The sequence below is a fragment of the Chrysemys picta genome, chromosome 11, assembly GCF_011386835.1.
Source record: "Chrysemys picta bellii isolate R12L10 chromosome 11, ASM1138683v2, whole genome shotgun sequence".
In the NCBI taxonomy this organism is placed as follows: Eukaryota; Metazoa; Chordata; order Testudines; family Emydidae; genus Chrysemys; species Chrysemys picta.
Window position 1 is genome coordinate 57,680,755 of NC_088801.1, and position 24,643 is coordinate 57,705,397.

General features: G+C 42.6%; 2 protein-coding genes across 17 annotated transcripts in view; one reads left to right on the forward strand and one right to left on the reverse strand.

Moving 5' to 3' along the window:
• The window catches only part of SPATS2L (spermatogenesis associated serine rich 2 like), a 166,035-nt gene that overhangs the window by 69,134 nt on the left and 72,258 nt on the right, over positions 1-24,643 (forward strand). For 14 of the 16 annotated variants that reach the window (XM_065560913.1, XM_065560910.1, XM_065560912.1 and 11 more), the window contains one exon: positions 4,510-4,579. The exons of 1 other annotated variant lie outside the window; for it this stretch is intronic. In XM_065560913.1, coding sequence (XP_065416985.1) covers positions 4,510-4,579 — 70 coding nt within the window. Of the gene's footprint in view, positions 1-4,509; positions 4,580-8,117; positions 8,405-24,643 lie in introns of those variants that run through there. One more of the 16 variants, XM_065560922.1, reaches the window with a different exon arrangement.
• LOC135974151 (serine/arginine repetitive matrix protein 2-like) overlaps positions 1-24,643 on the reverse strand; it is a 994,828-nt gene that overhangs the window by 34,576 nt on the left and 935,609 nt on the right. The window lies entirely within an intron of this gene.

A 24,643-nucleotide genomic window follows, 5' to 3' on the forward strand; every position in this document is an offset into this window, starting at 1 on the left:
CAACTAGGGAGAATATGGAGCCATTCTGTGCCTCACGTCCTACTGACTGGATGAGCCATCCTCTTCTACCGGCACTCAAAATCATAAACAAAACCTCACTTGCTCTGCCCTGCAGAACCTCTATCTGTGGCCTACATGACCAATAGCACCGATCATTTCTTCTTTGGATTGGGTGAGGTCGCAGAGGTGGTATTGAACTTCCCACAAGGAAGTGATGATTAAAAATAGAGAGAGCTATGAGTCTCCACTTCTGTCCTCTCTGTGTCTGGCCATCAGTAAGTTCTAGATCTGCCTCTTGTCTTCTACCCAGCCATCTCCCTGTTCTTTTTGCTATGCATGTGGCTTTAGGACAGCACTGCATCATGCCTTAAAAGCTCCATGGGCATTTAGCACACAGTAGCATGGTGAATTAACAGTTCCAAAGAATTATTTTGGGGGAGTTCTGTGGCCTGTATTATACAGGAGGTCAGACTAGATGTTTGCAATGGCCTTAGAATCTGTGAAAGCCATGTTTACAACAAACTGCTGGCTACAACCTCTCCAGCCCTTTCTGATGCATTCAAAGCAGGAGGTGGGGACATCATGTGAGGGACTACATGCAGCTTCCCAAAAATCACCTCTGCACTTTGGCGGTCAGAAGAGGTGTGGAGAACAGTGAGAGAGGATTTTCAAGGCTGCTGCTGGCACTGGGCTCTTTGTGAGTGCAGGGCATATGTCCTCCAAGCATTAACTATACATTTGCCTGAGAAATGAACGGAGTTACCGCGAAAGATGAATATGGGCTACTATGTTTAAAGCCTCCATTCTTTCCTACAGAGTAAAGGAGCATTTTCCTACTGTAGAGTCTTTTTCGGTTTGAAAATGTGAAGTCACTTCTAAATTTGATCTTTCCTTATGATAGGAAGTTGCCTAAAACATTTTCATACTAAAGCTACAGCATTTTATTTGATAATAAAAATGAAACGAGCTTCCCTTTTAAGTGTTGCACCTTTACTCTTGACTTCCTCTGTTCTTCCTCCAGTCATTATTTCTTGTATAGTGTTCTCTTTGATTATCTGCCATCGAACATTTAGAGAGAACAAAATGGTGAGTCGGGAAAGTAGTTAAATTAGGGAGAAAAGTCCCATATGAATCTATTTATTTTTCAGAGGAATACATCTCATTTTGTCAAACTTGACATATGTGGTATCGTCCAGGGAGAAACCTTTTGCAATATCCATAAAACTTTACTTTTGTGCAAACTTTAAATATGGTATCTAGCTTTTTTGTTTAAAATCACATTCACCATTTTAAAGCGATGAGAGTCCAGAAGATAAGGAGATTGGTGACTTCGAATTATTTTTGTACTATTCCTCTAATTTAAAAATAGCCCACTGCCATGAGAAACCTCAAGGCACAAGAGTTGAAATTCTGACTTGAATCACTTCATGAATGTGATCCTATGCCCTCATGAGTGCTCCTTGAGAACAAGCACATGAGACTATTTGTAACTTTCTAACCCAAACCATTCCTGAAATACAATAGGACAAAAACAGCGAGAACAATTGGCCAAATAGACAGACCCATTCATTTTTCTAAGTCAAGGTACTTGTTGGATTTATTTTGAATTTTCCACAAACGTTCTCCTGACCTTAGAGTAAGCAATACCTAGACTGAGAGGAGCCTTCCTCTCCGCCCCTCTCCCCCACAGATTTAGGGTTGGGAGGGAGAGGGAATCAAAATTGGGGCTCAAAATATAAAATGTCTTACAATTATGACTACAGGACCATTGATATGACTCTGGGGCTATGTCTACACTGGACGCCACTGGTGATGGCATGTAGCGTGTAGCTACTCGCTGCAGTGACAAACAATACTGTGGTGTGTACAGGGCCGGTGCAACCACTAGGCAAAGTAGGCGGCTGCCTAGGGCGCCAAGTGGTTGGGGGCAGACAAAAGTGCACTCCGGGGTGGCGGTGGAGTGGAGATGAGCTGGCATGGGGAGGGCCACCTGTAGCAAGTAAGGGGAGGGGGGGCGGCACACGGGAACTGCTCCCCGCCCCAGCTCACCTCTGCTCCGCCTCCTCCCTGAGCACGCTGCCCCGCTCTGCTTCTCTCCCTCCCAGGCTTTGGCGCCAAACAGCTGATTGGCACCACAAGCCTGGGAGGTGGGAGAAGTGGAGCAGCAACGGTGTGCTCAGGGAGGAGGCGGAGCAGAGGTGAGCTGGGGTGGGGAGCTGCGGCATGGCTTCCCGGGCCGGGGGGGTGGGGAGCTGCCGCGGGGGTGTGTGTGCCTCAGGGTGGAGAGGAGCTGTTGCAGGGGGAGGCCCCTCAGGGTGCAGGGAGGGTGGGGAGCTGCCACAGGGCTTGGGGAGGGGGCCGAGTAGAGGTGAGCTGGGGTGGGGAGCTGCCGCACGGATCCCTGGGCCGAAGGGGGTGGGGAGACTCAGGGTGGAGGGGAGCTGCCGCGGGGGGGGGGCGCCTCAGGGCAGAGGTGGATGGGGAGCTGCCACAGGGGAGGGTGCCTCAGGGCGGGGGGGGGGGGCAGGGAGCTGCCGCAGGGCTCGGGGAGGGGGGAGGGCGCAAGGTGGAAGTTTCGCCTAGGGCACGAAACATCCTTGCAACGGACCTGGGTGTGTAGCTACAAGTGGCAGTAAAAGGCTCTGCCAGGGAGAAAGCAACAGGGAAAGGCTGGGCAGCAGGGAGCTGCCAGAGGCTTTCCCCGCTGCCTCCCCCTTGCTTGAGCCTTTCACCGCTGCCAAAGTCTGTCCTGCGGTGGGAAAGACTCCAGCAGTGGGACGCTGCACTGCTAAAAATAGCAGTATAAACGGGGGAGGTACTGCTTGGGCATGTTGAGCGCCATGTAGGGTATATACCCTGGGGGTTCAGGTGTGTCTGTACACACCTAAGCAATGCTCCACTTTCTGCACTGCTATTTATACCTCAGCTAAGGGGCGTGCAGTGTATGTACTGTACGCTCGCTGAAAGGAGTGTGCAGTGTAGACATACCTTAATCCTCCAACGTGCAATGACTGTAATTGTGCACTGTTACCCTCTGTGTAAGACAAGAGTACTAAAATAACCAGCACCGAACATGCCAATCAATAGAATGGCAAAGAGAAGTTACATATGCTGACTTTGAATCTCTAGTAAATCTTTAGGTATGTCTATTTGGGTTCAGATTGTGCCAGGGCTCCATTCAGGCACTCAAATGAGGAAGAGGACAGAAGGAGCCTTCTGCATTCTCCCCACCCCCATCCATGTTCCCTGAGTGGAGGCCCGGAATATTCCCTCCCAGCACCAAAGTGGCAGAGGGGAGGTGGGGCCATAGCATTTGTCCCCTCTCATACACTTCCCAGAGCTTTCTGGAGGCACAAAGTGGAACATTCTGCACCCTTCTCAGGGCTACAGAAATGGGCACACTCCCCTTGTGGGCCTGGAGTCTCTAATACTCACAGCCTACCATGCACAATCTGAGCCCTGAAGAGCTTTATTACACTGTAACAAGCTTAACGCCTTTCGTATTTCCTCAGTGAAACAACGGACTCTGAAGCATTCCACTCCTCCACTAGATTTTGAATGTAATTGTGATCTAAGATTCAGCTACCCATGCAAAGTATGTGTTTAGATTGTAAAGGACCCTTCCAATCTAACCTGCAAAAAATCTTTGCAAGGGCAGTAACTCAGTGAGAACCATGCTATTCTGTATGCTGGAGAATTTAACTTTGCATCCTGCTTTGAAAGAAAAGCTGCGGCTTAGGTGGGACTCATGTCCTACAGGACTCTCTGGGGCCTTTATGAAAAATGGATTGTTTCCCTGTGTATAAAAAGGGTGAAATATGAGAACAGTCGTATAGTCCCATTCTGTAATAGAGTGAGTATTCCATATTATCAAAGGAAAAATGGGTCCAGGAAGACAAAGCAAACCAGCTAGATTTGACGAAGGCTGTCTGCCCTTCAGGAAGTTCAAGAATTAAGGGCTAATTAAGAGGCCAGTGAGCAGAACTTGCTATCTCTGCTGAAATGGCTGTTCCAGAGCAAGTCATGACAAGGGTGTGAGTGTCTGACTCAAGTGGTGATTGGACCAGTATAATCAGAGTACAACCAAAGGTGTCCGGAATGTGGGCAATGAAGTCCCAAACTGTAGCCCAGTACTGCCCTCCCTCTCTAACTGCAGGGGGAGGATGAAGCTGATGAAGTACAGGTTTTCATTAACAGTGCAGGAAATCAATTTCAGTTTATCCGTGAATGGGTGTACAAGTACAGACAAATTGTGCTTGCGTACATTTGATTTTGAGAAACTTCTTGTGTACATTTATATGCAAATTGGCAAGAGCTGTGGGCTCTTGGCAAACTGCCAACGTGGCTCTCAGCACACCACAATTTAGGCACTGTGTTTGTCTGCATAAGGGGCTAGATGGCAACTGCAATCAGGTTTTGAGATTTGCTCAAGAAAAGCTCAACCATGACAAGAGAGCCAGAACAATAAGCAGAAACAGTATAACTAATAATTCTGCTTGTAATTTACAGCTATTGCAGAAGATACAGCCAACTGGGTTATCTAGAAAACGAGGAAGAGAAACTGGAGCCATTCAGTTTGGTGAGACACCTGATTTTTTCCTCACTAACCACCCTTACAGTTATCATAGTGTTGTAGATAACCAATCTCTGAGACTCTTGACTCCACATTCACGTCATCCTCTACTGCTAATTACTTACTGTGATCTATTTTTTACAAAGCTATCCATTTAGAGACTGATTTTCAGACATGCTGAATACCTGCTATGTCTGCTGACTTCTGTTGTAGATGGTGCTCAGCACATCTGATAATAAGAACTCAGGGTATGTCTATGCTGGGAAAGTGCATCATGTTAGAAAACATGTTAGTTAACACAATATTGAACATGACATAAACATGATTGTCCTTGTCCACACTATGAGTTAAGTATGTTAGCTGGTCGTGGTTAACCATAAGTTTGGTTGGTGGTGGGGAGACCCTAATGTTAACCAAGGCCAGCTGACATGTTTTAAAATACAATTATCCTTGTCCACACTAAGGGCGAAGCATAAAGTTGTCAAAAGCGCTTCATTCTGTATTCAAAAGTGACCCATGGTATCTAATTGCCTCAAGCCACCATTGAGAATGGCACTTAGGCTCCTAAATCACTTTTGAAATTTGTACCTTAAGTCACATTTAAAATAAGTCAGTTAACAAGTGTTCTAACATGATGTATTTTCCTAGTGTAGACATACCCTTAGTGTCTGCACACACCCTGAATTTGTATGCAAAAGGGCATAGGATGATTGCTGGCCTAATTATCCCATTAACTCCTACAAATGAGAGATGTAGGAATATTGTATGGCCCTTAATATATCAATGTAATAAACAAGTAGCCCAATGAGAGAGAAATCTGCTAATAATAATAATTCCTTTATTATTATCTCTATCCTACTGCCATGACGTTTATTTTTCATTTTACTGTCCCGTTAGACCATCCGTGTTCTCCTGATGTTTTCCAACATCAAACACCCACATCTTGAATACCGGGTGCAGATGTGGTCGCCTCATCTCAAAAAAGATATATTGGAATTGGAAAAGGTTCAGAAAAGGACAACAAAAATGATTAGGGGTAGGGAATAGCTTCCATTTGCGGAGAGATTAAGAAGACTGGGACTTTTCAGCTTGGAAAAGAGATGACTAAGGGGAGATATGATAGAGGTCTATAAAATCATGACTGGTGTAGAGAAAGTAAATAAGGAAGTGTTATTTACTCCTTCTCCTAACTCAAGAACAAGGAGTCCCCAAATGAAATTAATAGGCAGCTGGTTTAAAACAAACAAACAAAAGAAAGTATTTCTTCAAACAATGCACAGCCAATGCGTGGAACTCTTTGCCAGAGGATGTTGTGAAGGCCAAGACTATAACAGGGTTTAAAAAAAGAACTAGATAAATTCATGGAGGATAGATCCATCAATGGCTCTTAGCCAGGATGGGCAGGGATGGTGTCACTAACCTCTCTTTGCCAGAAGCTGGGAATGGGCGAAAGGGGATGGATCACTTGATGATTACCTGTTTTGTATGTTCCCTCTGGAGTGCCTGGCATGGGCCACTGTTGGAAGACAGGATACTGGGCTACATGGACCTTTGGTGTGACCCAGTGTGGCCGTTCTTATGTTCTTAAATGATGTTCTACCACAGGTGCCGTTGCTGACAGTGAAAAATCCATTAATGCAGCCCCCAGTCATTGGACTCCCATTGCTGAGGCAGATGCAGGAAATGTAAATGTCTGCTCCAGGCTTTTATATACAAAGGCAAAATGGCAACATATGATTAAACCCAAGCCCTGAACTGAGGATGTTGTGCCTGCTCACTGCCCTAGCAGGAGCTCCAGGAAGCATTGTGTCTTCTGGAGTTCCCAAGGGTAACAGTCACTCTGTCACCCTTAAACAGGGTGCAGTGTGTACTTCCCCACAGCTGAAGCCCTGCATCCTCTCTGCTCCTTTGGCAGTGCTAATGCTGCCAGCCCTGAGCTCTCTCTGCACTCTTGTAATAGCAGGCAGACACTTCATAGGCTAATGTGGAGAAGCTCTTTGATCCCTCTCCACCTTATGTGCTCTTGCAAGGACTGGCCACAATCTGGTTCTAAGCTTTTAAATCCTAAGAGACATGTTCTATAAGAAATGAGAAGTCCCTTTTTTTTTTTCTTTCCTGTGGGTGTGGAGGAGACTACCAGCTTAAACAGTTCCAGTCACTTTTCAAACCACAACTCCACCAGGAAAAATCATCTTTTAATACTGCTGATTTCTGTCAGACTCACCTAAATAATCAAATCTGTCCCTCTCCGCAGTGCAAATGTGAAACAGCAGGAGATAGTGCTAGAATCAGCTTTACATCTGTTTAGCTTAGGCATTTTGTGATATGCCCATTGCCACAACATCTCTGTGCCATGTACACAAATTAGAAAGCAGCATTTCCATCCAAAATGACCTTAATCTCCATCTGTCTATTATGTATGCTATTTTTTTCATAGAAGTGGCACAAATCTGTGATATGATCCAGAATTCTTATTAAGTAGTAGAGTTCTGGTTACGTTAAGTACACTTGATGGGACACATTTTGCTATAGATATGATTCACAGTTGTCACCATGATGCACATCACAGTTACTTAGCATTTCACTGCTGCAGCAGGGATAGTACACAGATCTTCCTTCTCCAAAAGCACAGGTCCATGCTGCTTGAGCTAAGGGATGATCTCCATTAATTGTTAGCAGTACAGGGCTTGTGATGCTCAGGGAATGTCTACAAAGGAGCTGAGAGGTGTAAGGCCCAGCTTGGGTAGTCATACATGGGCTAGCGCTGCTCGAGCTAGTGTCTAAAAATAGCAGTGTGTCCATGGCAACATGGACAGTGGCTCGGGCTAACCTCCTGAGTACAATCCAGTCCGACCTCCCCGGGATGTACTTTGGTGGCTAGTCCGAGCCGCCCCCTGTGCCATCAAATACACACTGCTGTTTTAGGAGCTAGCTTGAGCAGAGCCAGGGCATATACATGTAGCCAAGATGGGAATCGCACCTCCCAGCTGCTATGTAGATGTATGGTCAGTTGCACAGTTCTGATTCCATCCGGTGGAGGCAGTGGTACATACCTTGTCATTTCATCACAATGTTCTATTTAATGTTAAACAACCTTCAGTTTATGGTGGGTTTGTTAAGTTGTCATGGTAAAGCTGCATGGAAAATCTTGTCCTTTTCTATATTTTGTGTGTGTATAGGATAGAAATTGGAGTGACAAGGCATTTCACTTATTTATAGATTACGTCACTGTAAAACCTAGCCACAGGCAGTTTGCAGCACCCATCACCATAGCATAGCAGCTAGTTGGAACAATTTTGAAACTATATTGATTTGTATTTTTTTGATTGTATGTATTCTTTCCCACTTGGTTTCATTTCTGTTTATTTGAGTTGTTAGCTCCATACCCATTGCCTTACAATGAAACCAGAAGTAATTAGGCTCATATTATATTGCCGCACTCCTCGCCCCGTCCCTTTTTTCCTAAGTGTTTGAGTTTCTGTGAAGGTCTATCATGGTTTGCAGCTGAACGACATGCTGAATTTATATTCTGAGCTCATCCAGTACTTTGTGCAAGATGATCCTTTGAGGAAGATAGAAAAGGGCAGCTACTTAGAGGGAGAGAAAATGAATTTGATCATGCTATAAAGTAAAATACAGTAAAGGTTTATTTTTGTAATGACAAAAATTCAAAGGTGACCAGAGCCCAATATTTTTATCTCTTTGGAGAATATATTTGTTTAAACATATCAAGGATTTCTTTCTGCTAATCAGTGTCTGAAACCAGCCCGTCCATTTCTGTCCTGTACGTATGAAAATGTGAGCTGAAATCTGTAGCAAACCAGACTAACTGTGAGTACATGATTCCAATGGGGTTTGTAGGTTTTTAATATTTTCAGGGTCACAGAGGTGAAAAATAATTTTAAAATAGTCTTCAAGGCTGATACATTGCCTTGGAACTCAGTGCATGTGGGTTCACGTCCCCTCTCTGTCACAGACTTTGTGTGTAACCCGTGTGCTCTTCCAGTACATATTCAGCTCTTGTCAAGATGTATAGAAGAAATATCTAGTTTCCGCGTGTTGAATGAGTTATAAATCCAGTTTTTGCCTTTTTCTTGCTGTATTTACCAACATATCAACCCTTTTTTATGCTATAGTCAACTAGACTACCAAATTTCATAAAGGAGCCTCCAATAGAATTCACTTACTGTGCCTTGCCAAGTAATTTTTCTTTGAAAATGTGCTTTGACAGGCTTAAACAGAGAGTTGCTACATGGCTTTGTAGTTTTGCCATGTACAGCTGAATGTTTAGAGAAGGTGGTATCATAGACACATACTCCCATTATTTAACAGTTTAAAACCCAGTGGCCATAAATTGTAGCTGTCACAGAGGAAAGAAAAAACAAACAAAACGCGGTGGTGTGAAGTAAAGCCTTCCATAGACAAATTCTGTTCTCATACATTTGCAACCCCGGAATATGGCCACATATATAGTAAATAATTACTTGTCTAGGTATTAGCTCTACCCACTAGAGTTGAGTGAATGATCAAGTCAGTTTCTGACCAAGTTCTGAGCTGTCAGAAACAATGGCCTGTCTGTCGTGCAGGATATTGTGCGGCGCATCTCCATCCCTCTTAGGAAATGGTATAACAATGTTTGTCCATGGATAATCTGTGAAAGATCTAAATTTGTGAAATGGATTGTCCGCCCAGCTCTGGACCAGAGTACACAAACCACTACAGGAATCTCCTCGTTAGAATCCAGCTGACTGGAATTCCAGACCAAAGGTCTCACCCATGGAAGAATGTGTGAAAGTACATGGTTTAGCTAGCAGAATGTATGCAACTGTTTTAGTTGTGACTTGTAGTTTTTATAGTGGATGCCTTCCAGACCTCCAGAGGTAGTGCACTCTCATGAGACTAGCAAACTCCCCTCGGAGAGGCTGGCCAGCTAGTGTGTATGAAGGTGGGATAGCCATTGTCTCACCTTCTCCCCCCCCTCTTTGGAGCACCATGCAATAACAAACAGCTGACCCTATACTCTCCTGAGCACAGAGACAGCACCTGCGGTTGGCCCAGGTTGGCTGTGCCTGGGAAAGAGGAACATTTGGAGCAAATAATCAGACAAACACCTAGAAGATAATAAAGTGATAAGTAACAGCATGGATTTGTCAGAACAAATCTTGTCAAACCAATCTAATAGCTTTCTTTGACAGGGTAACAAACTCGTGGATGGGGGAAGTGGTAGATGTGGTATATCTTGACTTATTAAGGGTTTTGATACTGTCTTGCATGACCTTTTCATAAACAAATTAGGGAACTACAACCTAGATGGAGCTACTATAAGGTGGGTGCATAACTGGTTGGAAAACTGTTCCCAGAGAGTAGTTATCAGTGGTTTACTGTCAAGCTCGCATATCAAGGGGGTGCCGCAAGTTCCTAACTGTCAGGGTGGTTAAACACTGGAACAAATTGCCTAGGGAGGTTGTGGAATCTCCGTCTCTGGAGATATTTAAGAGTAGGTTAGATAAATGTCTATCAGGGATGGTCTAGACAGTATTTGGTCCTGCCATGCGGGCAGGGGACTGGACTCGATGACCTCTCGAGGTCCCTTCCAGTCCTATAATCTATGATTCTATGATTCTATGATAAGAATTGGTCCTGGGTCTGGTTCTGTTCAATATCTTTATTAGTGATTTAGATAATGGCATAGAGAGTACATATCTTAACAGAATAATGTGTCCCATCAAGTGTACTTAACCAGAACTATACGACTTAATAAGAATTCTGGATCATATCACAGACTTGTGCCACTCCTATGAAGAAAATAGCATACATAACAGACAGATGGAGATTAAGGTCATTTTGGATGGAACTGCTGCTTTCTAATTTGTGTACATGGCACAGAGATGTTGTGGCAATGGGCATATCACATATAAAGCTGATTCTAGCACTATCTCCTGCTGTTGCACATTTACACTGGGGAGATCATTTAGGTGAGTCCAACAGAAATCAGCAGTATTAAAAGATGATTTTTCCTGGTGGAGTTGTGGTTTGTAAAGTGACTGGAACTGTTTAAGCTGATAGTCTCCTCCATACCCCACCAAAAAAAAAAAAAAAAGGAAAAAAGGAACTTCTCATTTCTTATAGAACATGTCTCTTAGGATTTAAAAGCTTAGGGCCAGATTGTGGCCAGTCCTTGCATGAGTACACAAGGTGGAGAGGGATCAAAGAACTTCTCCACGTTAGCCTATGTTTACAGATGATATCAAGCTGGGAAGGATTGCAAGTGCTTTGGAGGATGGATTAAAATTCGAAATTATCTGGACAAACTGGAGAAATGGGATGAAATTTAATAAGGACAAATGCAAAGTACTCCACTTAGGAAGGAACAATCAGTTGCACACATACAAAATGGAAATAACTGCCTAGGAAGGAGTATTGCGAAAAAGGATCTGGGGAGTCATAAATAAGAGTGAATGGTGTATTACTGTTGCAGAAAAAGCAAACATAATTCTGGGATATGTTAGCCGGAATGTTGTAAGTCAGACACAAGAAGTAATTCTTCCACTCTACTCTTCGCTGATTAGGCCTCAACTAAAGTATTGTGTCCAGTTCTGGGCGCCACATTTCAGGAAAGATGTGGACAAATTGGAGAAAGTCCACAGGAGCATAACAAAAATGATTAAAGGTCTAGAAAACAAGACCTATGAGAGAAGATTGAAAAAAATTGGGTTTGTTTAGTCTGGAAAATAGAAGACTGATGAGGGATATGATAACAGTTTTCAAGTACATAAAAGTTGTTACAGGAAGGAGGGAGAAAAATTGTTCTCTTTAACCTCTGTGGATAGGACAAGCAGCAAGGGGCTTAAATTGCAGCAATGGATGCTTAGGTTGGACATTAGGAAAAACTTCTTAACTGTCAGGGTAGTTAAGCACTGGAATAAATTGCCAAGGGAGGCTGTGGAATCTCTGTCATTGGAGGTTTTTAAGAGCAGGCTAGACAAATACTTGTCAGGGATGGTCTAGATCAGGGGTCGGCAACCTTTCAGAAGGGGTGTGCCGAGTATTCATTTATTCACTCTGATTTAAGGTTTCGTGTGCCGGTAATACATTTTAACTTTTTTAGAAGGTCTCTTTCTATAAGTCTATAATATAAAACTAAATTATTGTATGTGAGGTAAATAAGGTTTTTAAAATGTTTAAGAAGCTTCATTTAAAATTAAATTAAAATGCAGAGCCCCCCTGGATGGGTGGCCAGGACCCGGGCAGTGTGAGTGCCACTGAAAATCAGCTCATGTGCCGCCTTCGGCACATGTGCCATAGGTTGCCTACCCCTGGTCTAGATAATCCTGCCTTGAGTGCAGGGGACTTGACTAGATGAAGTCCCTTCCAGTCCTATGATTCTATGATTTCTTCAGCACTCAGCCTCCACCCCGCACACCTATGGGCCTTAGAAGTTTCCCCCAGCTTCTGCACCTTGTGGGTGCTGAAAATAGACCAAGGGTATGTCTACATTGCAACTAGAATGTGTTTCCCAGCATTCGAGTTAGCATGCTAAAAATAGCAATGTGGACGTTGTAGCACCAGCAGCAGCTTGATCTGGTCACCTGAGCTGAGACCCAGAGGGTTAAACAGGCTTTGACTCGGGCAGCTAGCCTGAGCCTCTGTTCATGCAGCATCAGCCACAATGCTATTTTTAGCATGGTAGCTCGAGCAGTACTAGTGGGAGTGAGTCTGTCTACTCTGGGAATTACACCTCCTAGCAGACATACCCTGAAAGGCCCACATGAGTTTGTATGAGCTTCTGCATCATGAAAGCCGGGCAGGTCATTTAATGAATCTCACTTCATGAGCAATATTGTGTTCTCGGCTCTCAAATGGGAGATTTAGACACACATTTTCTACTCCAGTCTCTGTGCATTTTCTACCCCATGGAAGGGATGACATCCCTCTTTCAGTTAATCAAACCACCATCCTTCATCTCATCCAAATCCCTCCTAAACATCCACTCCTTGCACAATCCCCACAGGAAGATCTTATAATGTCTTCAGTAAAATCAAAACTATTTTTATTTCTGAGTCTGGGATCCCCAGTGCTTCCTGTCTTAGAATCATAGAAATGTAGGGCTGGAAGGGATCTCAAGAGGTCATCTAGTGCATCCCCCACACTGAGGCAGGATTAATTTGTCTGTCTTGTAGAATGCAAGACTTCTTGGCAGGGACTGGCTTTATGTTTGTGTTGCATGGCTGAAGCTGAAAAGTGTGCTCAGATGCAGAGACTGTCATGAGCAGAAGAGTAGTCTTGCGGCTAAGGCACTGAGCTGAGACTCTGAAGCTCTGGGTTCAGTTCTTGGCTTAGCCTCCTGTAGACTTTGTAGCGCAGGTCCTCATCTGGTAGAAATCAGTGTAGCTCCACTGAAATCAATGGATTCTGTCAATATACGACTTTGGACAAATCACTTAAACCAAGATTTTAAAAAGTGAGTAGTGGTTTTGGGTGCCCAAGCATTTATTTTCACAGAGTGGATGCTCAGCACTTTCTGAAAATCAGGTCTTTTCCAAACACATTAGTCTGAAAACCTTGAATATAATCTCTCTGTACCTCAGTTCCCCATTGGTACAGTGAGAATAAGAATACTTCTCTACCTCACAGGGTTTCTGTGAGGATATGTTCTATAATTATAGGATGTGATGGTGCTGTGGGCCATGTAAGTAGGTAGATAAATAATAGGAAGTAGGGAACAGTGAATATTGGAGGCAAGCTCTACCTCACATATTTAAGATGAATATATTGCTTTATTTCAGAATGGTTTGGGGGTGATTTTTTAGTTGAATGTCACTCTAAAAAAGAATCTCAAGTAGGTAAAAATTCTGCTCTAGGATCTTCATCATGGCGGTTTCTTGGCTACGGTGTTCTCCCTCCATGTGAGATTCTCATTAATATCACTAAAAATAACGAGGAGTACTTGTGGCACCTTAGAGACTAACAAATTTATTTGAGTATAAGCTTTTGAGTATAAGTTTTCCACTTCATCAGATGCATGCAGTGGAAAATACAGTAGGAAGATATATATACACAGAGGACATGAAAAAATGGGTGTTGCCATACTAACTATAACAAGAGTAATCAATTAAGGTGGGTTATTATCAGCAGGAGAAAAAAAAGCTTTTGTAGTGATAATCAGGATGGCCCATTTCCAACAGTTGACAAGAAGTTGTGAGTAACAGTAGGGAAAAAAAATTAGCATGGGGAAATAGGTTTTACTTTGTGTAATGACCCATCCACTCCCAGTCTTTATTCAAGCCCAATTTAATGGTGTCCAGTTTGCAAATTAATTCCAATTCTGCAGTTTCTCGTTGGAGTCTGTTTTTGAAGTTTTTTTGTTGGAGTATTGCGACTTTGAGGTCTGTAATTAAGTAACCAGGGAGGTTGAAGTGTTCTTCGACTGGTTTTTGAATGTTATAATTCGTGATGTCTGATTTGTGTCCATTTATTTTTTTGCATAGAGACTGTCCGGTTTGGCTAATGTACATGACAGAGGAGCATTGCTGGCACATGATGGCATATATCACATTGGTAGATGTGCAGATTGAACGAGCCTCTGATAGTGTGGCTGATGTGATTAGGTCCTATGACGGTGTCCCCTGAATAGATGTGTGGACAGAGTTGGCAACAGGCTTTTTTGCAAGGATAGGTTCCTGGGTTAGTGTTTTTGTTGTGTGGTGTGTGGTTGCCGGTGAGTGTTGTCAGTAGCTACCGGTGTGGTGCTCTGCTCTTGTTCAATGATAACAGTCGGCTGCGTGCGTGTTCCCTCTGTGTGCTGCCCCGGCTCTGCGCAGATAGCTGACACAGCAAACCCCGAGAGAACCTCCAAAAACCACAGGTACGAAGGAACCCGAGCCAGGTTTATTGTCAAACGAAGCACAGTAATAGACTCTAGTAACAGACTCTACAGGACATACTACGAATATGTGCCCCCTGGCAATGGACACAGCTCAGTCAGTGGCGGGACACTCTACTGCCCCCTAGGCTGGACAAAGATGCGCACTCCGGGACCTACTTTTATACAGTTACAGGACAGATTACTCATCCCTCCTGACGTATTGAAGTACAGCCCCTTAACTCATTGGGGGCTGTCTCCTCCTTTGTTTCAAACAGATCTATCCATCATGCTGTCCTTTTGACCCTGTCTTTAAGATGCACCTGCTTCTAGCAGACCTCTTCTTGCCAACTTCTGTGAGTGGGGCCTGCCTCTGGCTCACAGCCCAGCTTTTTCTTAGCAATGCCTAGAAGTACTTTGGTTCAGGTCTCAGACTGGGCCTTTGATACAAGAGTTTATGTTTCAGCGCCTCATCTTACTACAGTGAGTATTTGCTTCAGGTTGGGGGGCTGTCTGTAAGCGAGGACTCGCCTGTCTCCCAAGATCTATGAGAGTGAGGGATTGTCCTTCAGTATAGGTTGTAGATCCTTGATGATGCGCTGGAGAGGTTTTAGTTGGGGGCTGAAGGTGACGGCTAGTGGCGTTCTGTTACTTTCTTTGTTGGGCCTGTCCTGTAGTAGGTGACTTCTGGGTACTCTTCTGGCTCTGTTAATCTGTTTCTTCACTTCAGCAGGTGAGTACTGTAGTTGTAAGAATGCTTGATAGAGATCTTGTAGGTATTTGTCTCTGTCTGAGGGGTTGGAGCAAATGCAGTTGTTAATTAGAGCTTGGCTGTAGACAATGGATCGTGTGGTGTGGTCGGGATGAAAGCTGGAGGCATGTAGGTAAGTATAGCGGTCAGTAGGTTTCTGGTATAGGATGGTGTTTGTGACCATCGCTTGGTGTTTATGTGACCATCGCTTATTAGCACTGTAGTGTCCAGAAAGTGGATCTCTTGTGTGGACTGGTCCAGGCTGAGGTTGATGGTGGGATGGAAATTGTTGAAATCATGGTGGAATTCCTCAAGGGCTTCTTTTCCATGGGTCCTCAATGTAGCGCAAGTAGAGTAGGGGCGTTAGGGGACGAGAGCTGAGGAAGCGTTGTTCTAAGTCAGCCATAAAAATGTTGGCATACTGTGGGACCATGCAGGTACCCATAGCAGTGAGTTTTGCACACAGTTCAGAAAAGCACTAATGCACATGCTTGAATTCATTCCTATGTGGAAAATTACTTAAGCATTTATTTATGTCCCATAGAATTCAGTAGAACTTCAGCATGGGCTTACGCAATTTGCTGACTTGGGGCCATAGAGAGAAGAGCATGTCAGAGTTCCACTATGTGGATTTGGGAGAAGAAGTCTGAAGTAAAGGTGGCCATTTGGCTTGAACAAGAAAAGTATGTGACCACTTATAAACACGCAGTTATTGTTGGCTGATCTCTTGTGCAGTTTTCCACATTAACAGTGAGGAACTACTCTAGTTTTGAAACAGAAAAGCCTGTGTTTATCAGAAGGCCAGATAGATAAAGTCCTTCCAAAACTAACATATGTTAAAAATTAAAGTTGTGCGATTACCTCAGGAAATGAAATAACAAAAATATCTGAAGCAGGGTGAAAAACTGAGTTCAGTCTTGTGGAGAACTTCTATGAGTCACTTCCTTATCGGTATCTCTAGTCTTCCTGGCAACATTTTATTTTTGACTCTTAATGCTGTATTAAATGAAAAATTACACTTGGGGTTGTGTGACGCAAGAAACACAATAAGCACTTCTCCTGTCGGATTTAACTGATCACACTTATGTCAAAATAGGAACTTGAACTGGGGTTTCACAAACACTTTATTAGGAAGTCACAAAGGTTAATGAAGTTCTTAGTTCTTTAAGATGAGCTTTATATTTAGAATGTACACTGAGAATTTGCTCCATTGTTATTCATGGCCCCTCGTATTTCCTTTCTATGAACAGTAGTACAGATGAGTTTTTGTTCTTGGCAACAGAAAGTGTCACCGATGCTTGTGTGAATGTATCGTTGCCCAAGAATTTGCACCATAAGTGCTCAATTTGGGCATCTTCAGATCTCTTAGTGGGTCTATTGTTGTAAGATCATCCAGTTGGGGAATAAAAACAATGCCATGTGACACACATAACCAATTCACACAGTGCAAACATCAAATCGTGAATATCAAATGTGTTCACATATACTCACATTGAAAAATTTGCAAGCAATCTATAGGTTGAAGAAAAAATTCATTGAACAATTGTGATGAGTGAACTTATTTGTAGAAATACAGCAAGTCAAACTGCCAGACTGGGAGCTGCACCTCTCCTCTAGAGGAGCTCTCAGAGGGATTGTGATTTAGGAGGCACAGTCCCTCCCTGACATGCAGAGGGAGCTGGATGCTGTACCATCCCTTTAGATTGTGCCACTTGTTCATCCCAGTGCACCAAGCCAGCTGTGCAGGACAGTGCAAAGGGGGTATAGCCATAGGGGGAGTAGGAAGAAGCGATTCAGAGAGTGCATGGACTGTGATTTGTCCCCTGCCCCAATGCAGGGTGCACAAGGGGCTAGAGGGAGGAAACATTCCTTGCACCTTCCCTCCAGCCAGCTCAGTGTGCTTGCACACAGTTTGAGAACAGGGAGATGGAATGAATAAATCATTCATTGCTCACTCAGCTCTGGATGTGAGAGAGGAGGCTAATGTTTGGTCCCTAATAGCGAGGAACCCCCCTGACAAACTACCATGGACGCAGTTCTGCTCTCAGATCCGCTGTCCCACATTGCTCTCCCACTTTTTCATGGTTGAGACCTCTGCCCATCTCAGGAGAGCAGCAACCAGTCAAGAGCTTCTTTGTAGCTCTGGGAGCAGAATCTTATCCCAAGTAAATTGCTTTTCATATGTGTGTCTTGTTTTTTCAAGTTTGTTAGTGTGAGAAAGTCCACATACGGAGTAACCACAGAGAGCTGTTTCTGTTCAGCCAAAATTGTTGGGTCCAGTGAGGCGAGCAACACAGCTCTGTTGTGTTCTGAATCTAACCACAGATCTCGTCTGAAGCCTGCCGCGCCAGGGCTGCACAACTCAGAAGTGGCTAAACCATAGTCACAAACTCATGGCAGGGCTGACGAAGTGGTTTTATTACACGCTGAAGCCTGTTGTCCTGTCTGCCAGGACAGTTAGTTGTGAATGAAGACTTTAATACTACAAACTGCTTAGAATATTTTCACAGTTAAAAAATAGTACTTGCTGGGTGCTGTGTTTAAGAGGAATCTGTGTGTATTGAGGGTCACAGCAGCAGTTTGAGCCAAGTGAGAAAACGTGAACTACTGGTCTGTACGGGAAGGTGGGAAGCCTGGGCTGCTACCGAGACTCTACAGAGCACTGGAACTGCGTTCTTCTGTTTGGTGAAATTCACCCATCCTCACATACTCTGAGTTATTTGGGGATTAAGTGGGAGGTGAGGGGTTGAAATTCCACCTCCTCCCACCCTCACATACCTCCTTAGGGCTGCAGTGCAGCCCTTCTTTGGCTTTTATTACAGCATAAGGCCATGAATCAGACCTCATTGAAGTCCGTGGGAGTCTTTCCATTGAATTCAGTGGGCATTGGATCCCTAGCTTGAAGTAGCAGCTGCTGCCCCTCTGCACCTCTTTTTGTGGGACCCTCCAAGGCTTGCAGGGGGTGCAAAGACTCCCTAGTATAGCCTGCTTGCCTGCTCCCTTCCCCTGTGGAGAAATGTACAGCGGAAGTACAGAGAAATCTCATTTGCAACTGGGGAAGCAAAACCACAGTAAATTGAGGTTGCTTTGCATGGAGCTTTGTATACAGCAATAATAATAATTAGCCTTTATACAGTGCTTCGCATCCATAGATCTCAAAACCTTTTACAAAGATATCAGTATCATTTATCCTCCATTTTACAGATGGGGGAAACTGAGGCACCAAGAAGGAAGTGACTTTCACAGGCCCACCCAGCAAAGCAGTGGCAGAGCCAGGCATTGAACCTAGGTCTCCCGAGTCTCCGTCCAGTGCCCTGTCCAAGGAGCTCTTGGTATGGCCTAGGGCACAGAGAGTGTTTGAAATGGTGTAGCCCTTGTTTTGTTGTTGCCAGTCGCTTTCTTGCAATGTTGAGTATAGTTCAAGGGACAGAACGAAGTGCTCAGCACCCAAAATTGGGGCCAGATTTTCAAAAGAGTTCAGCTCCTACCAAAGCATCTACAATGAAGAGGCCAGATTTCCCCAAAGTACTCAGCATCCGGCAGCTCCCATATGGCCTGAGCACAGTTGCAAATCTGGCCTATTTAGATTGTCAGCTCTTTGGGGTAGGGACTGTTATTTCCACATGCCACATATATACAGAGTAAACAAGGCCCTGATCGCATCCTGGGCCTGTAGGAACTACTACTACACCACTAATAGCATTGGTAAATGGAAGCTGTGGGACGCTGAGCACTTCTGAAAATCTGGCTCCTAAATCCCCATGATACTTATATTGACCCTGTAGTTTATTAGAAAAAATACTAGGGCTGTCAATTAATCAGTTATCTCAAAAAAATTAATCGTGATTTAAAAAATTAATTGGGATTAATCGGAGTTTTAATCGCACTGTTGAACAATAGAATACCAATTGAAATTTATTAAATATGTACATTTTCAAATATATTGATTTCAATTACATCACCAAATACAAAGTGTACAGTGCTCACTTTATAATATTATTTTGATTACAAATATTTGCATTGTAAAAATGATAAACAAAAGAAATAGTATTTTTCAATTCATCTCATACAAGTACTGTAGTGCAGTCTCTTTATCGTGAAAGTGTAATTTACAAATATAGATTTATTTATTTTTTGGTTATGTAACTGCACTCAAAAACAAAACAATGTAAAACTTTAGAGCCTACAAGTCCACTCAGTCCTATTTCTTGTTCAGCCAATCGCTAAGACAAACAAGTTTGTTTACATTTATGGGAGATACTGCTGCCGGCTTCTTATATACAATGTTACCTGAAAGTGAGAACAGGCGTTCACATGGCACTTTTGTAGCCAGCATTGCAAGGTATTTACATGCCAGATATGGTAAACATTCCTATGCCCCTTCATGCTTTGGCCACCATTCCAGAGGACATGCGTCCATGCTGATGACGCTCATTAAAAAAAATAATGTGATAATTAAATTTGTGACTGAATTCCTTGGGGGAAAATAGTATGTCTCCGACTCTGTTTTACTCCCATTCTTCCAATATTTCATGTTATAGCAGTCTCGGCTGATGACCCAGCATATGTTCGTTTTAAGAACATTTTCACTGCAGATTTGACAAAATGCAAAGAAGGTAACAATGTGAGATTTCTAAAGATAGCTACAGCAGTGGTTCTCAACCAGAGGTCCAGGGCCCCCTGGAGGGTCGCGAGCAGGTTTCAGGGGATCCGTGAAGCATGGCTGGTGTTAGACTTGCTAGGGCCCAGGACAGAAAGCCAAAGCCCCACTGTGTAGGACTGCAGCCCAGGGCAGAAAGCCAAAGCCCCACTGTGCAGGACTGCAGCCCAGGGCCCGAAGCCCCACTACTTGGGGCTAAAGCCAAAGCCTGAGCAACTTAGCTTCACGATGCCCCCTGTGGAATGGGGCCCCGGGCAATTGCCCTGCTTGCTACCCCCTAATGCCTTGCCTTGCCTTTTATATGCAGAAAAACAGTTGGGCTGTGGAGTTTCTATAGCATGTTTGGGGGGGCCACAGAAAGAAAAAGGTTGAGAACCCCTGAGCTACAGCACTTGACCCAAGGTTTAAGAATCTGAAGTGCCTTCCAAAATCTGAGAGGGACAAGGTATGAAGCATGCTTTCAGATGTCTTAAAAGAGCAACACTCCGATGCAGAAACTACAGAACCCAAACCACCAAAAAAGAAAATCAACCTTCTGCTGGTGGAATCTGACTCAGATGATGAAAGCAAACATGCATCGGTCTGCATTGCTTTGGATAGTTATCGAGCAGAATCCATCATTAGCATGGACACATGTCCTCTAGAATGCTGGTTGAAGCATGAAGGTACATATGAATCTTTAACACATCTGGCACGTAAATATCTTGTGACGCTGGCTACAACAGTGCCATGTGAACACCTGTTGTCACCTGAAAGTGAGATTGTAAACAAGAAGTGGGCAGCATTATCTCCTGCAAATGCAAACAAACTTGTTTGTCTGAGTGACTGACAGAACAAGAAGTAGGACTGAGTAGACTTTTAGACTCTAAAGTTTTACATTGTTTTATTTTTAATGCAGTTATTTTTTGTACATAATTCTACGTTTGTAAGTTTAATTTTCATGATAAAGAGATTGTATTACAGTACTTGTACGAGGTGAATTGAAAAATACTATTTCTTTTGTTTTTTAAGCACAAATATTTGTAATAAAAAATAAATATAAAGTGAGCACTGTACATTTTGTGTTGTGTTGTAATTGAAATCAATATATTTGAAAATGTAGAAAACATCCACAAATATTTAAATAAATGGTATTCTATTATTGTTTAACAGTGCGATTAATCACAAAATTAATTGCGATTAATCGCGATTAATATTTTTAATCACTTGACAGCCCTAAAAATACTACTGTAATTAAGAAAAAACTATCCTGCTAGTTCAGGCAGTAATATTCAGACGTGCCACAGTCCATGTGGCAGTACAAATGTGGGCAGCAGCAGAAATAAATTGATCTACACTTTGTGCTAAGCTAAAATCAGTGACAGTGTAAATTATTTCGAATGACTCAAATACCTGGCTAGAATGACTAATAGATAAGATACAGTTTGTGGAAATTGGAAGTTAACTCTGGTTTTACAGCGGAAAAAATTGTTAGAGGGAGTGTGTAGTTTTTGTAGAGCAGATTTTTATATTTCACTGCTCTTTATCACCATGTTTTGCAAGACTCTTCCAGACACTTAGTGAAGAGTGAGATTTGAATGTTTATTTTGGCAAACTCTGCTATGGAAAGTGAATTTTCTTTCAAATCTGGTTCTTTCTAAATGCTGGGAGAAATCCTCTTCACGCTGCATATGAGAGAGGACTGTTTTACCTACTCTGAGTAGCTGAGTCCAGCCACTAGTTGTACACAGTTATATCAGTGAGAGTTGCATATTAATACTAGGACTCGAGACATATCCAGTTCATGCTGAATAATATACAATGAGCCAGATTTACTCATAGAGCGGAAGCCAAGAGAACCCATAGTCCAAACCCCAGTGACAAAAGGTTCATCATCAATGCAAGCTACTCACAACTCTTGCTCTGCTAGGGGGCCCAGAGCTGGCTGGCACAGTCCCTACAGTGGATGGGCCTTCCCTGGTAAAGGGCAAGGGGATGACTGATTCATCTTGGGTAGCCTCTGTCAGGATGTTATTGGAGTAGTGCAGGAATTTAAAGCTGTTCTTCCCTGCAAGAATCCCAGGGAAGAGGTAGGGGCAATGGTTGTATCATCCTCAGCCCCCTCTTTACTGGTTCTAGGATATTATCTTGTTGGTGGTGTGGGGGGATGGGAGAGGTGGGAGAACAGGACATAACTCATCACATTTTAGTGACTGAATATGAAGTAGTGTTGCATTTTCATTGGAGACTGCTCTTTTCCTTAGATGAAAGGCATTGTACAAGTGCTGTGGAAGAGAATGAATGGATCAGATAGTCCAAAAGGAAAAAGCATAGTCTAGAATGAAGGAGTGGTTGAAAGCACTGACACCTCAGTTTAAACCAACTAAATCTACACTGTAATCACTGCCCGGGAGTCTTCCTAGGCACATTTGGATGGCTGTTGGAGGCAAACAGAAATCCATGATCATATACCTTGGGAGTGGATACAAAACCAAAGTAAAAATGAGGCTTAATATGGTATAATGTGATTTAAATAATACAGAAATAAGAGAAGATCCCACTCTCTGCTTCAGTTTCCTACAACTGAGGTCTTGCATGCTGCTCTGAACAGGAGATTTCTGTGTAGCCTTTCCGGGGCTGGGATGAATGGAGATGTGAAACTCTCTAAAAGTCAGGATGAGAAACAGAATAGGAGGGATCTTCAGAAGAGCCTATGTGACTTGGGAGCACAACTCCTGTTGACTTTCATGGGTACTTATGCTCCTAAGTCACTTAGGCTCAGCTCTTCAAATCTGTTTAGGCACCTAACTCCCATATATTTAAATGACAGGCATCTAAAAGACCTTTGAGGATCTGGCATTAGATAGTTTTCAGACTCCTACCGAGTGTTACCTAATGAAAGAACTGTTCCAAAAATCTTGTAGTATTCTTATGGTTCCCTGTTCCCATTACTTGCTCAGAAAGCATAATAGCATTGTATACTTTCTTAATGACTGACGAATAAAATATTGGGGTTTTTAAAATAATAACAGAGGGATCATTTGTACTCATTTTTCAACCCATATAGAGAGTGACAGAGTTTCTACCAATGATGCTGTGCCTAAACTGACTCTAATAATGTTTCTGAAAACATTTAGTGTGGTAACTAAACGTTAGGTGTGTCCCTTCTTTAACAAATGCTTGATTAATTTTTCTATAATAAAATATTTTATAAGCATATAAAGATTGAACTTCTCCATAGTTTATAGATGTATTTTTGAAAAAGGACAGGCAGTGAGAGATTACCACATTTTTTATGATACCATAAATGGTCAATTTTTAATGTTTACAATATCATTAGAACCCCCTCAGTTTAATTTAAATTTTATTTCTAGTCTCTTGCCTTCCATTTATCTAGATATCATTATATGGGGTACAAGATAAAATGCAGATTGATTAATTTAATGTTTACCTTCAATACAGTTTTTACCTTTTATCTGTGATTTTGCCCTGTCTGCTGTATATTTTTTTTCACAAAAGTTATCTTAACTGTGACTTTGGTCACTAGAGCAGAACTTTGAAAATGACAGAGGCAGGTTAACCTGACCTGCTGATCAATTCTAAGCACTCTGCCTGGTACTAACAAACTTTTTTGTGCTTTAACCTGTTGCACATACTTCAGATTCCACTAATGATTCTGCATGGTGATGGTGGTGTTTTGTTATTTAGAAAATAATGTTTGTACTTCATGGTCCAGGAGATACAAACAAGGCTTTCATCTCAGGGCCAAAAGACCAAAAACATCAGTAGCACTCAAACCCCCACATCAGGATCAGGGACCCATAATGCTAGATTCTGTACAAACACACAAGTAGACAAGTTCCCTACCTAAACCCTTAACAGTTTAACTTCCTGCAAGATGTAACAAGTGAGAATGACAAGCAATAGGGAAGATGAGGGTAACAATAATGAGATTCGCATAGGTGTTGTGCATAATTTTATACGAACAAAATATCTGTGTGTGTGTGTGTGTGTAATGCATATATGTGTGTGTTTATATATATATATATATATATATATATATATATATAATGTACTTGTAGTATTCTGAATTGTTTAGCGAAATGTGTACTTTTACTATATTGTGTGCCAGCTTCTGCATTCAAGTAAATGGTTGCAACAAATGACTGCAGGATCTGGCCTTGTGCCTGTGCTGTGTTTCAGGTTTCTTGTATCATAGCTTTAAAATAAATAAATACAAATATGGCAAGAATAATGGCCAAAATTCTGCCCTAAAAGAGTCTGAAAGGTTGCAGAGACATAAGGGTGAGAATTTGAACCGAAGTATTTACAATTAAATGTGAAAAGAGAAGTAATTTCTAATTCCAGGTATTTGTAAAAATAATAAATACATAAGCCACCTTTGTTTTTGTGCCAATGGCACAAGTGCAAGATGAATAATGACTATGTGTCGCCATTTGTTACCTTTGTTTTTTATTATTGCAAATGCAAACATATATTTTGCATCCTCCTGAGGTTGGCTGTTCTCATGAGATTTCTGCCTTAGTGAGATAAAAGTTCCTGAGAATGATTTTTATTGATTTATTATAGCAGAGCATCATCTCTGATATTTTTAAGGTCGAGCAGTGCTTTCTGTTTAAAGGTTGAATCTTCTAAGTGCTTCTAAATTCACATGCTTACTCGAATTGTCTTGAAAATATGTGCCTCACAAGAGTAGTAGGTAGCATTAGTGGTCCAAATTTGAGGTCATTTGAAAAATAGGTTCCTGAGACACAGCAGCTTCCTATACTGTTTTTTTTTGTGCAGACCTGGGCCACA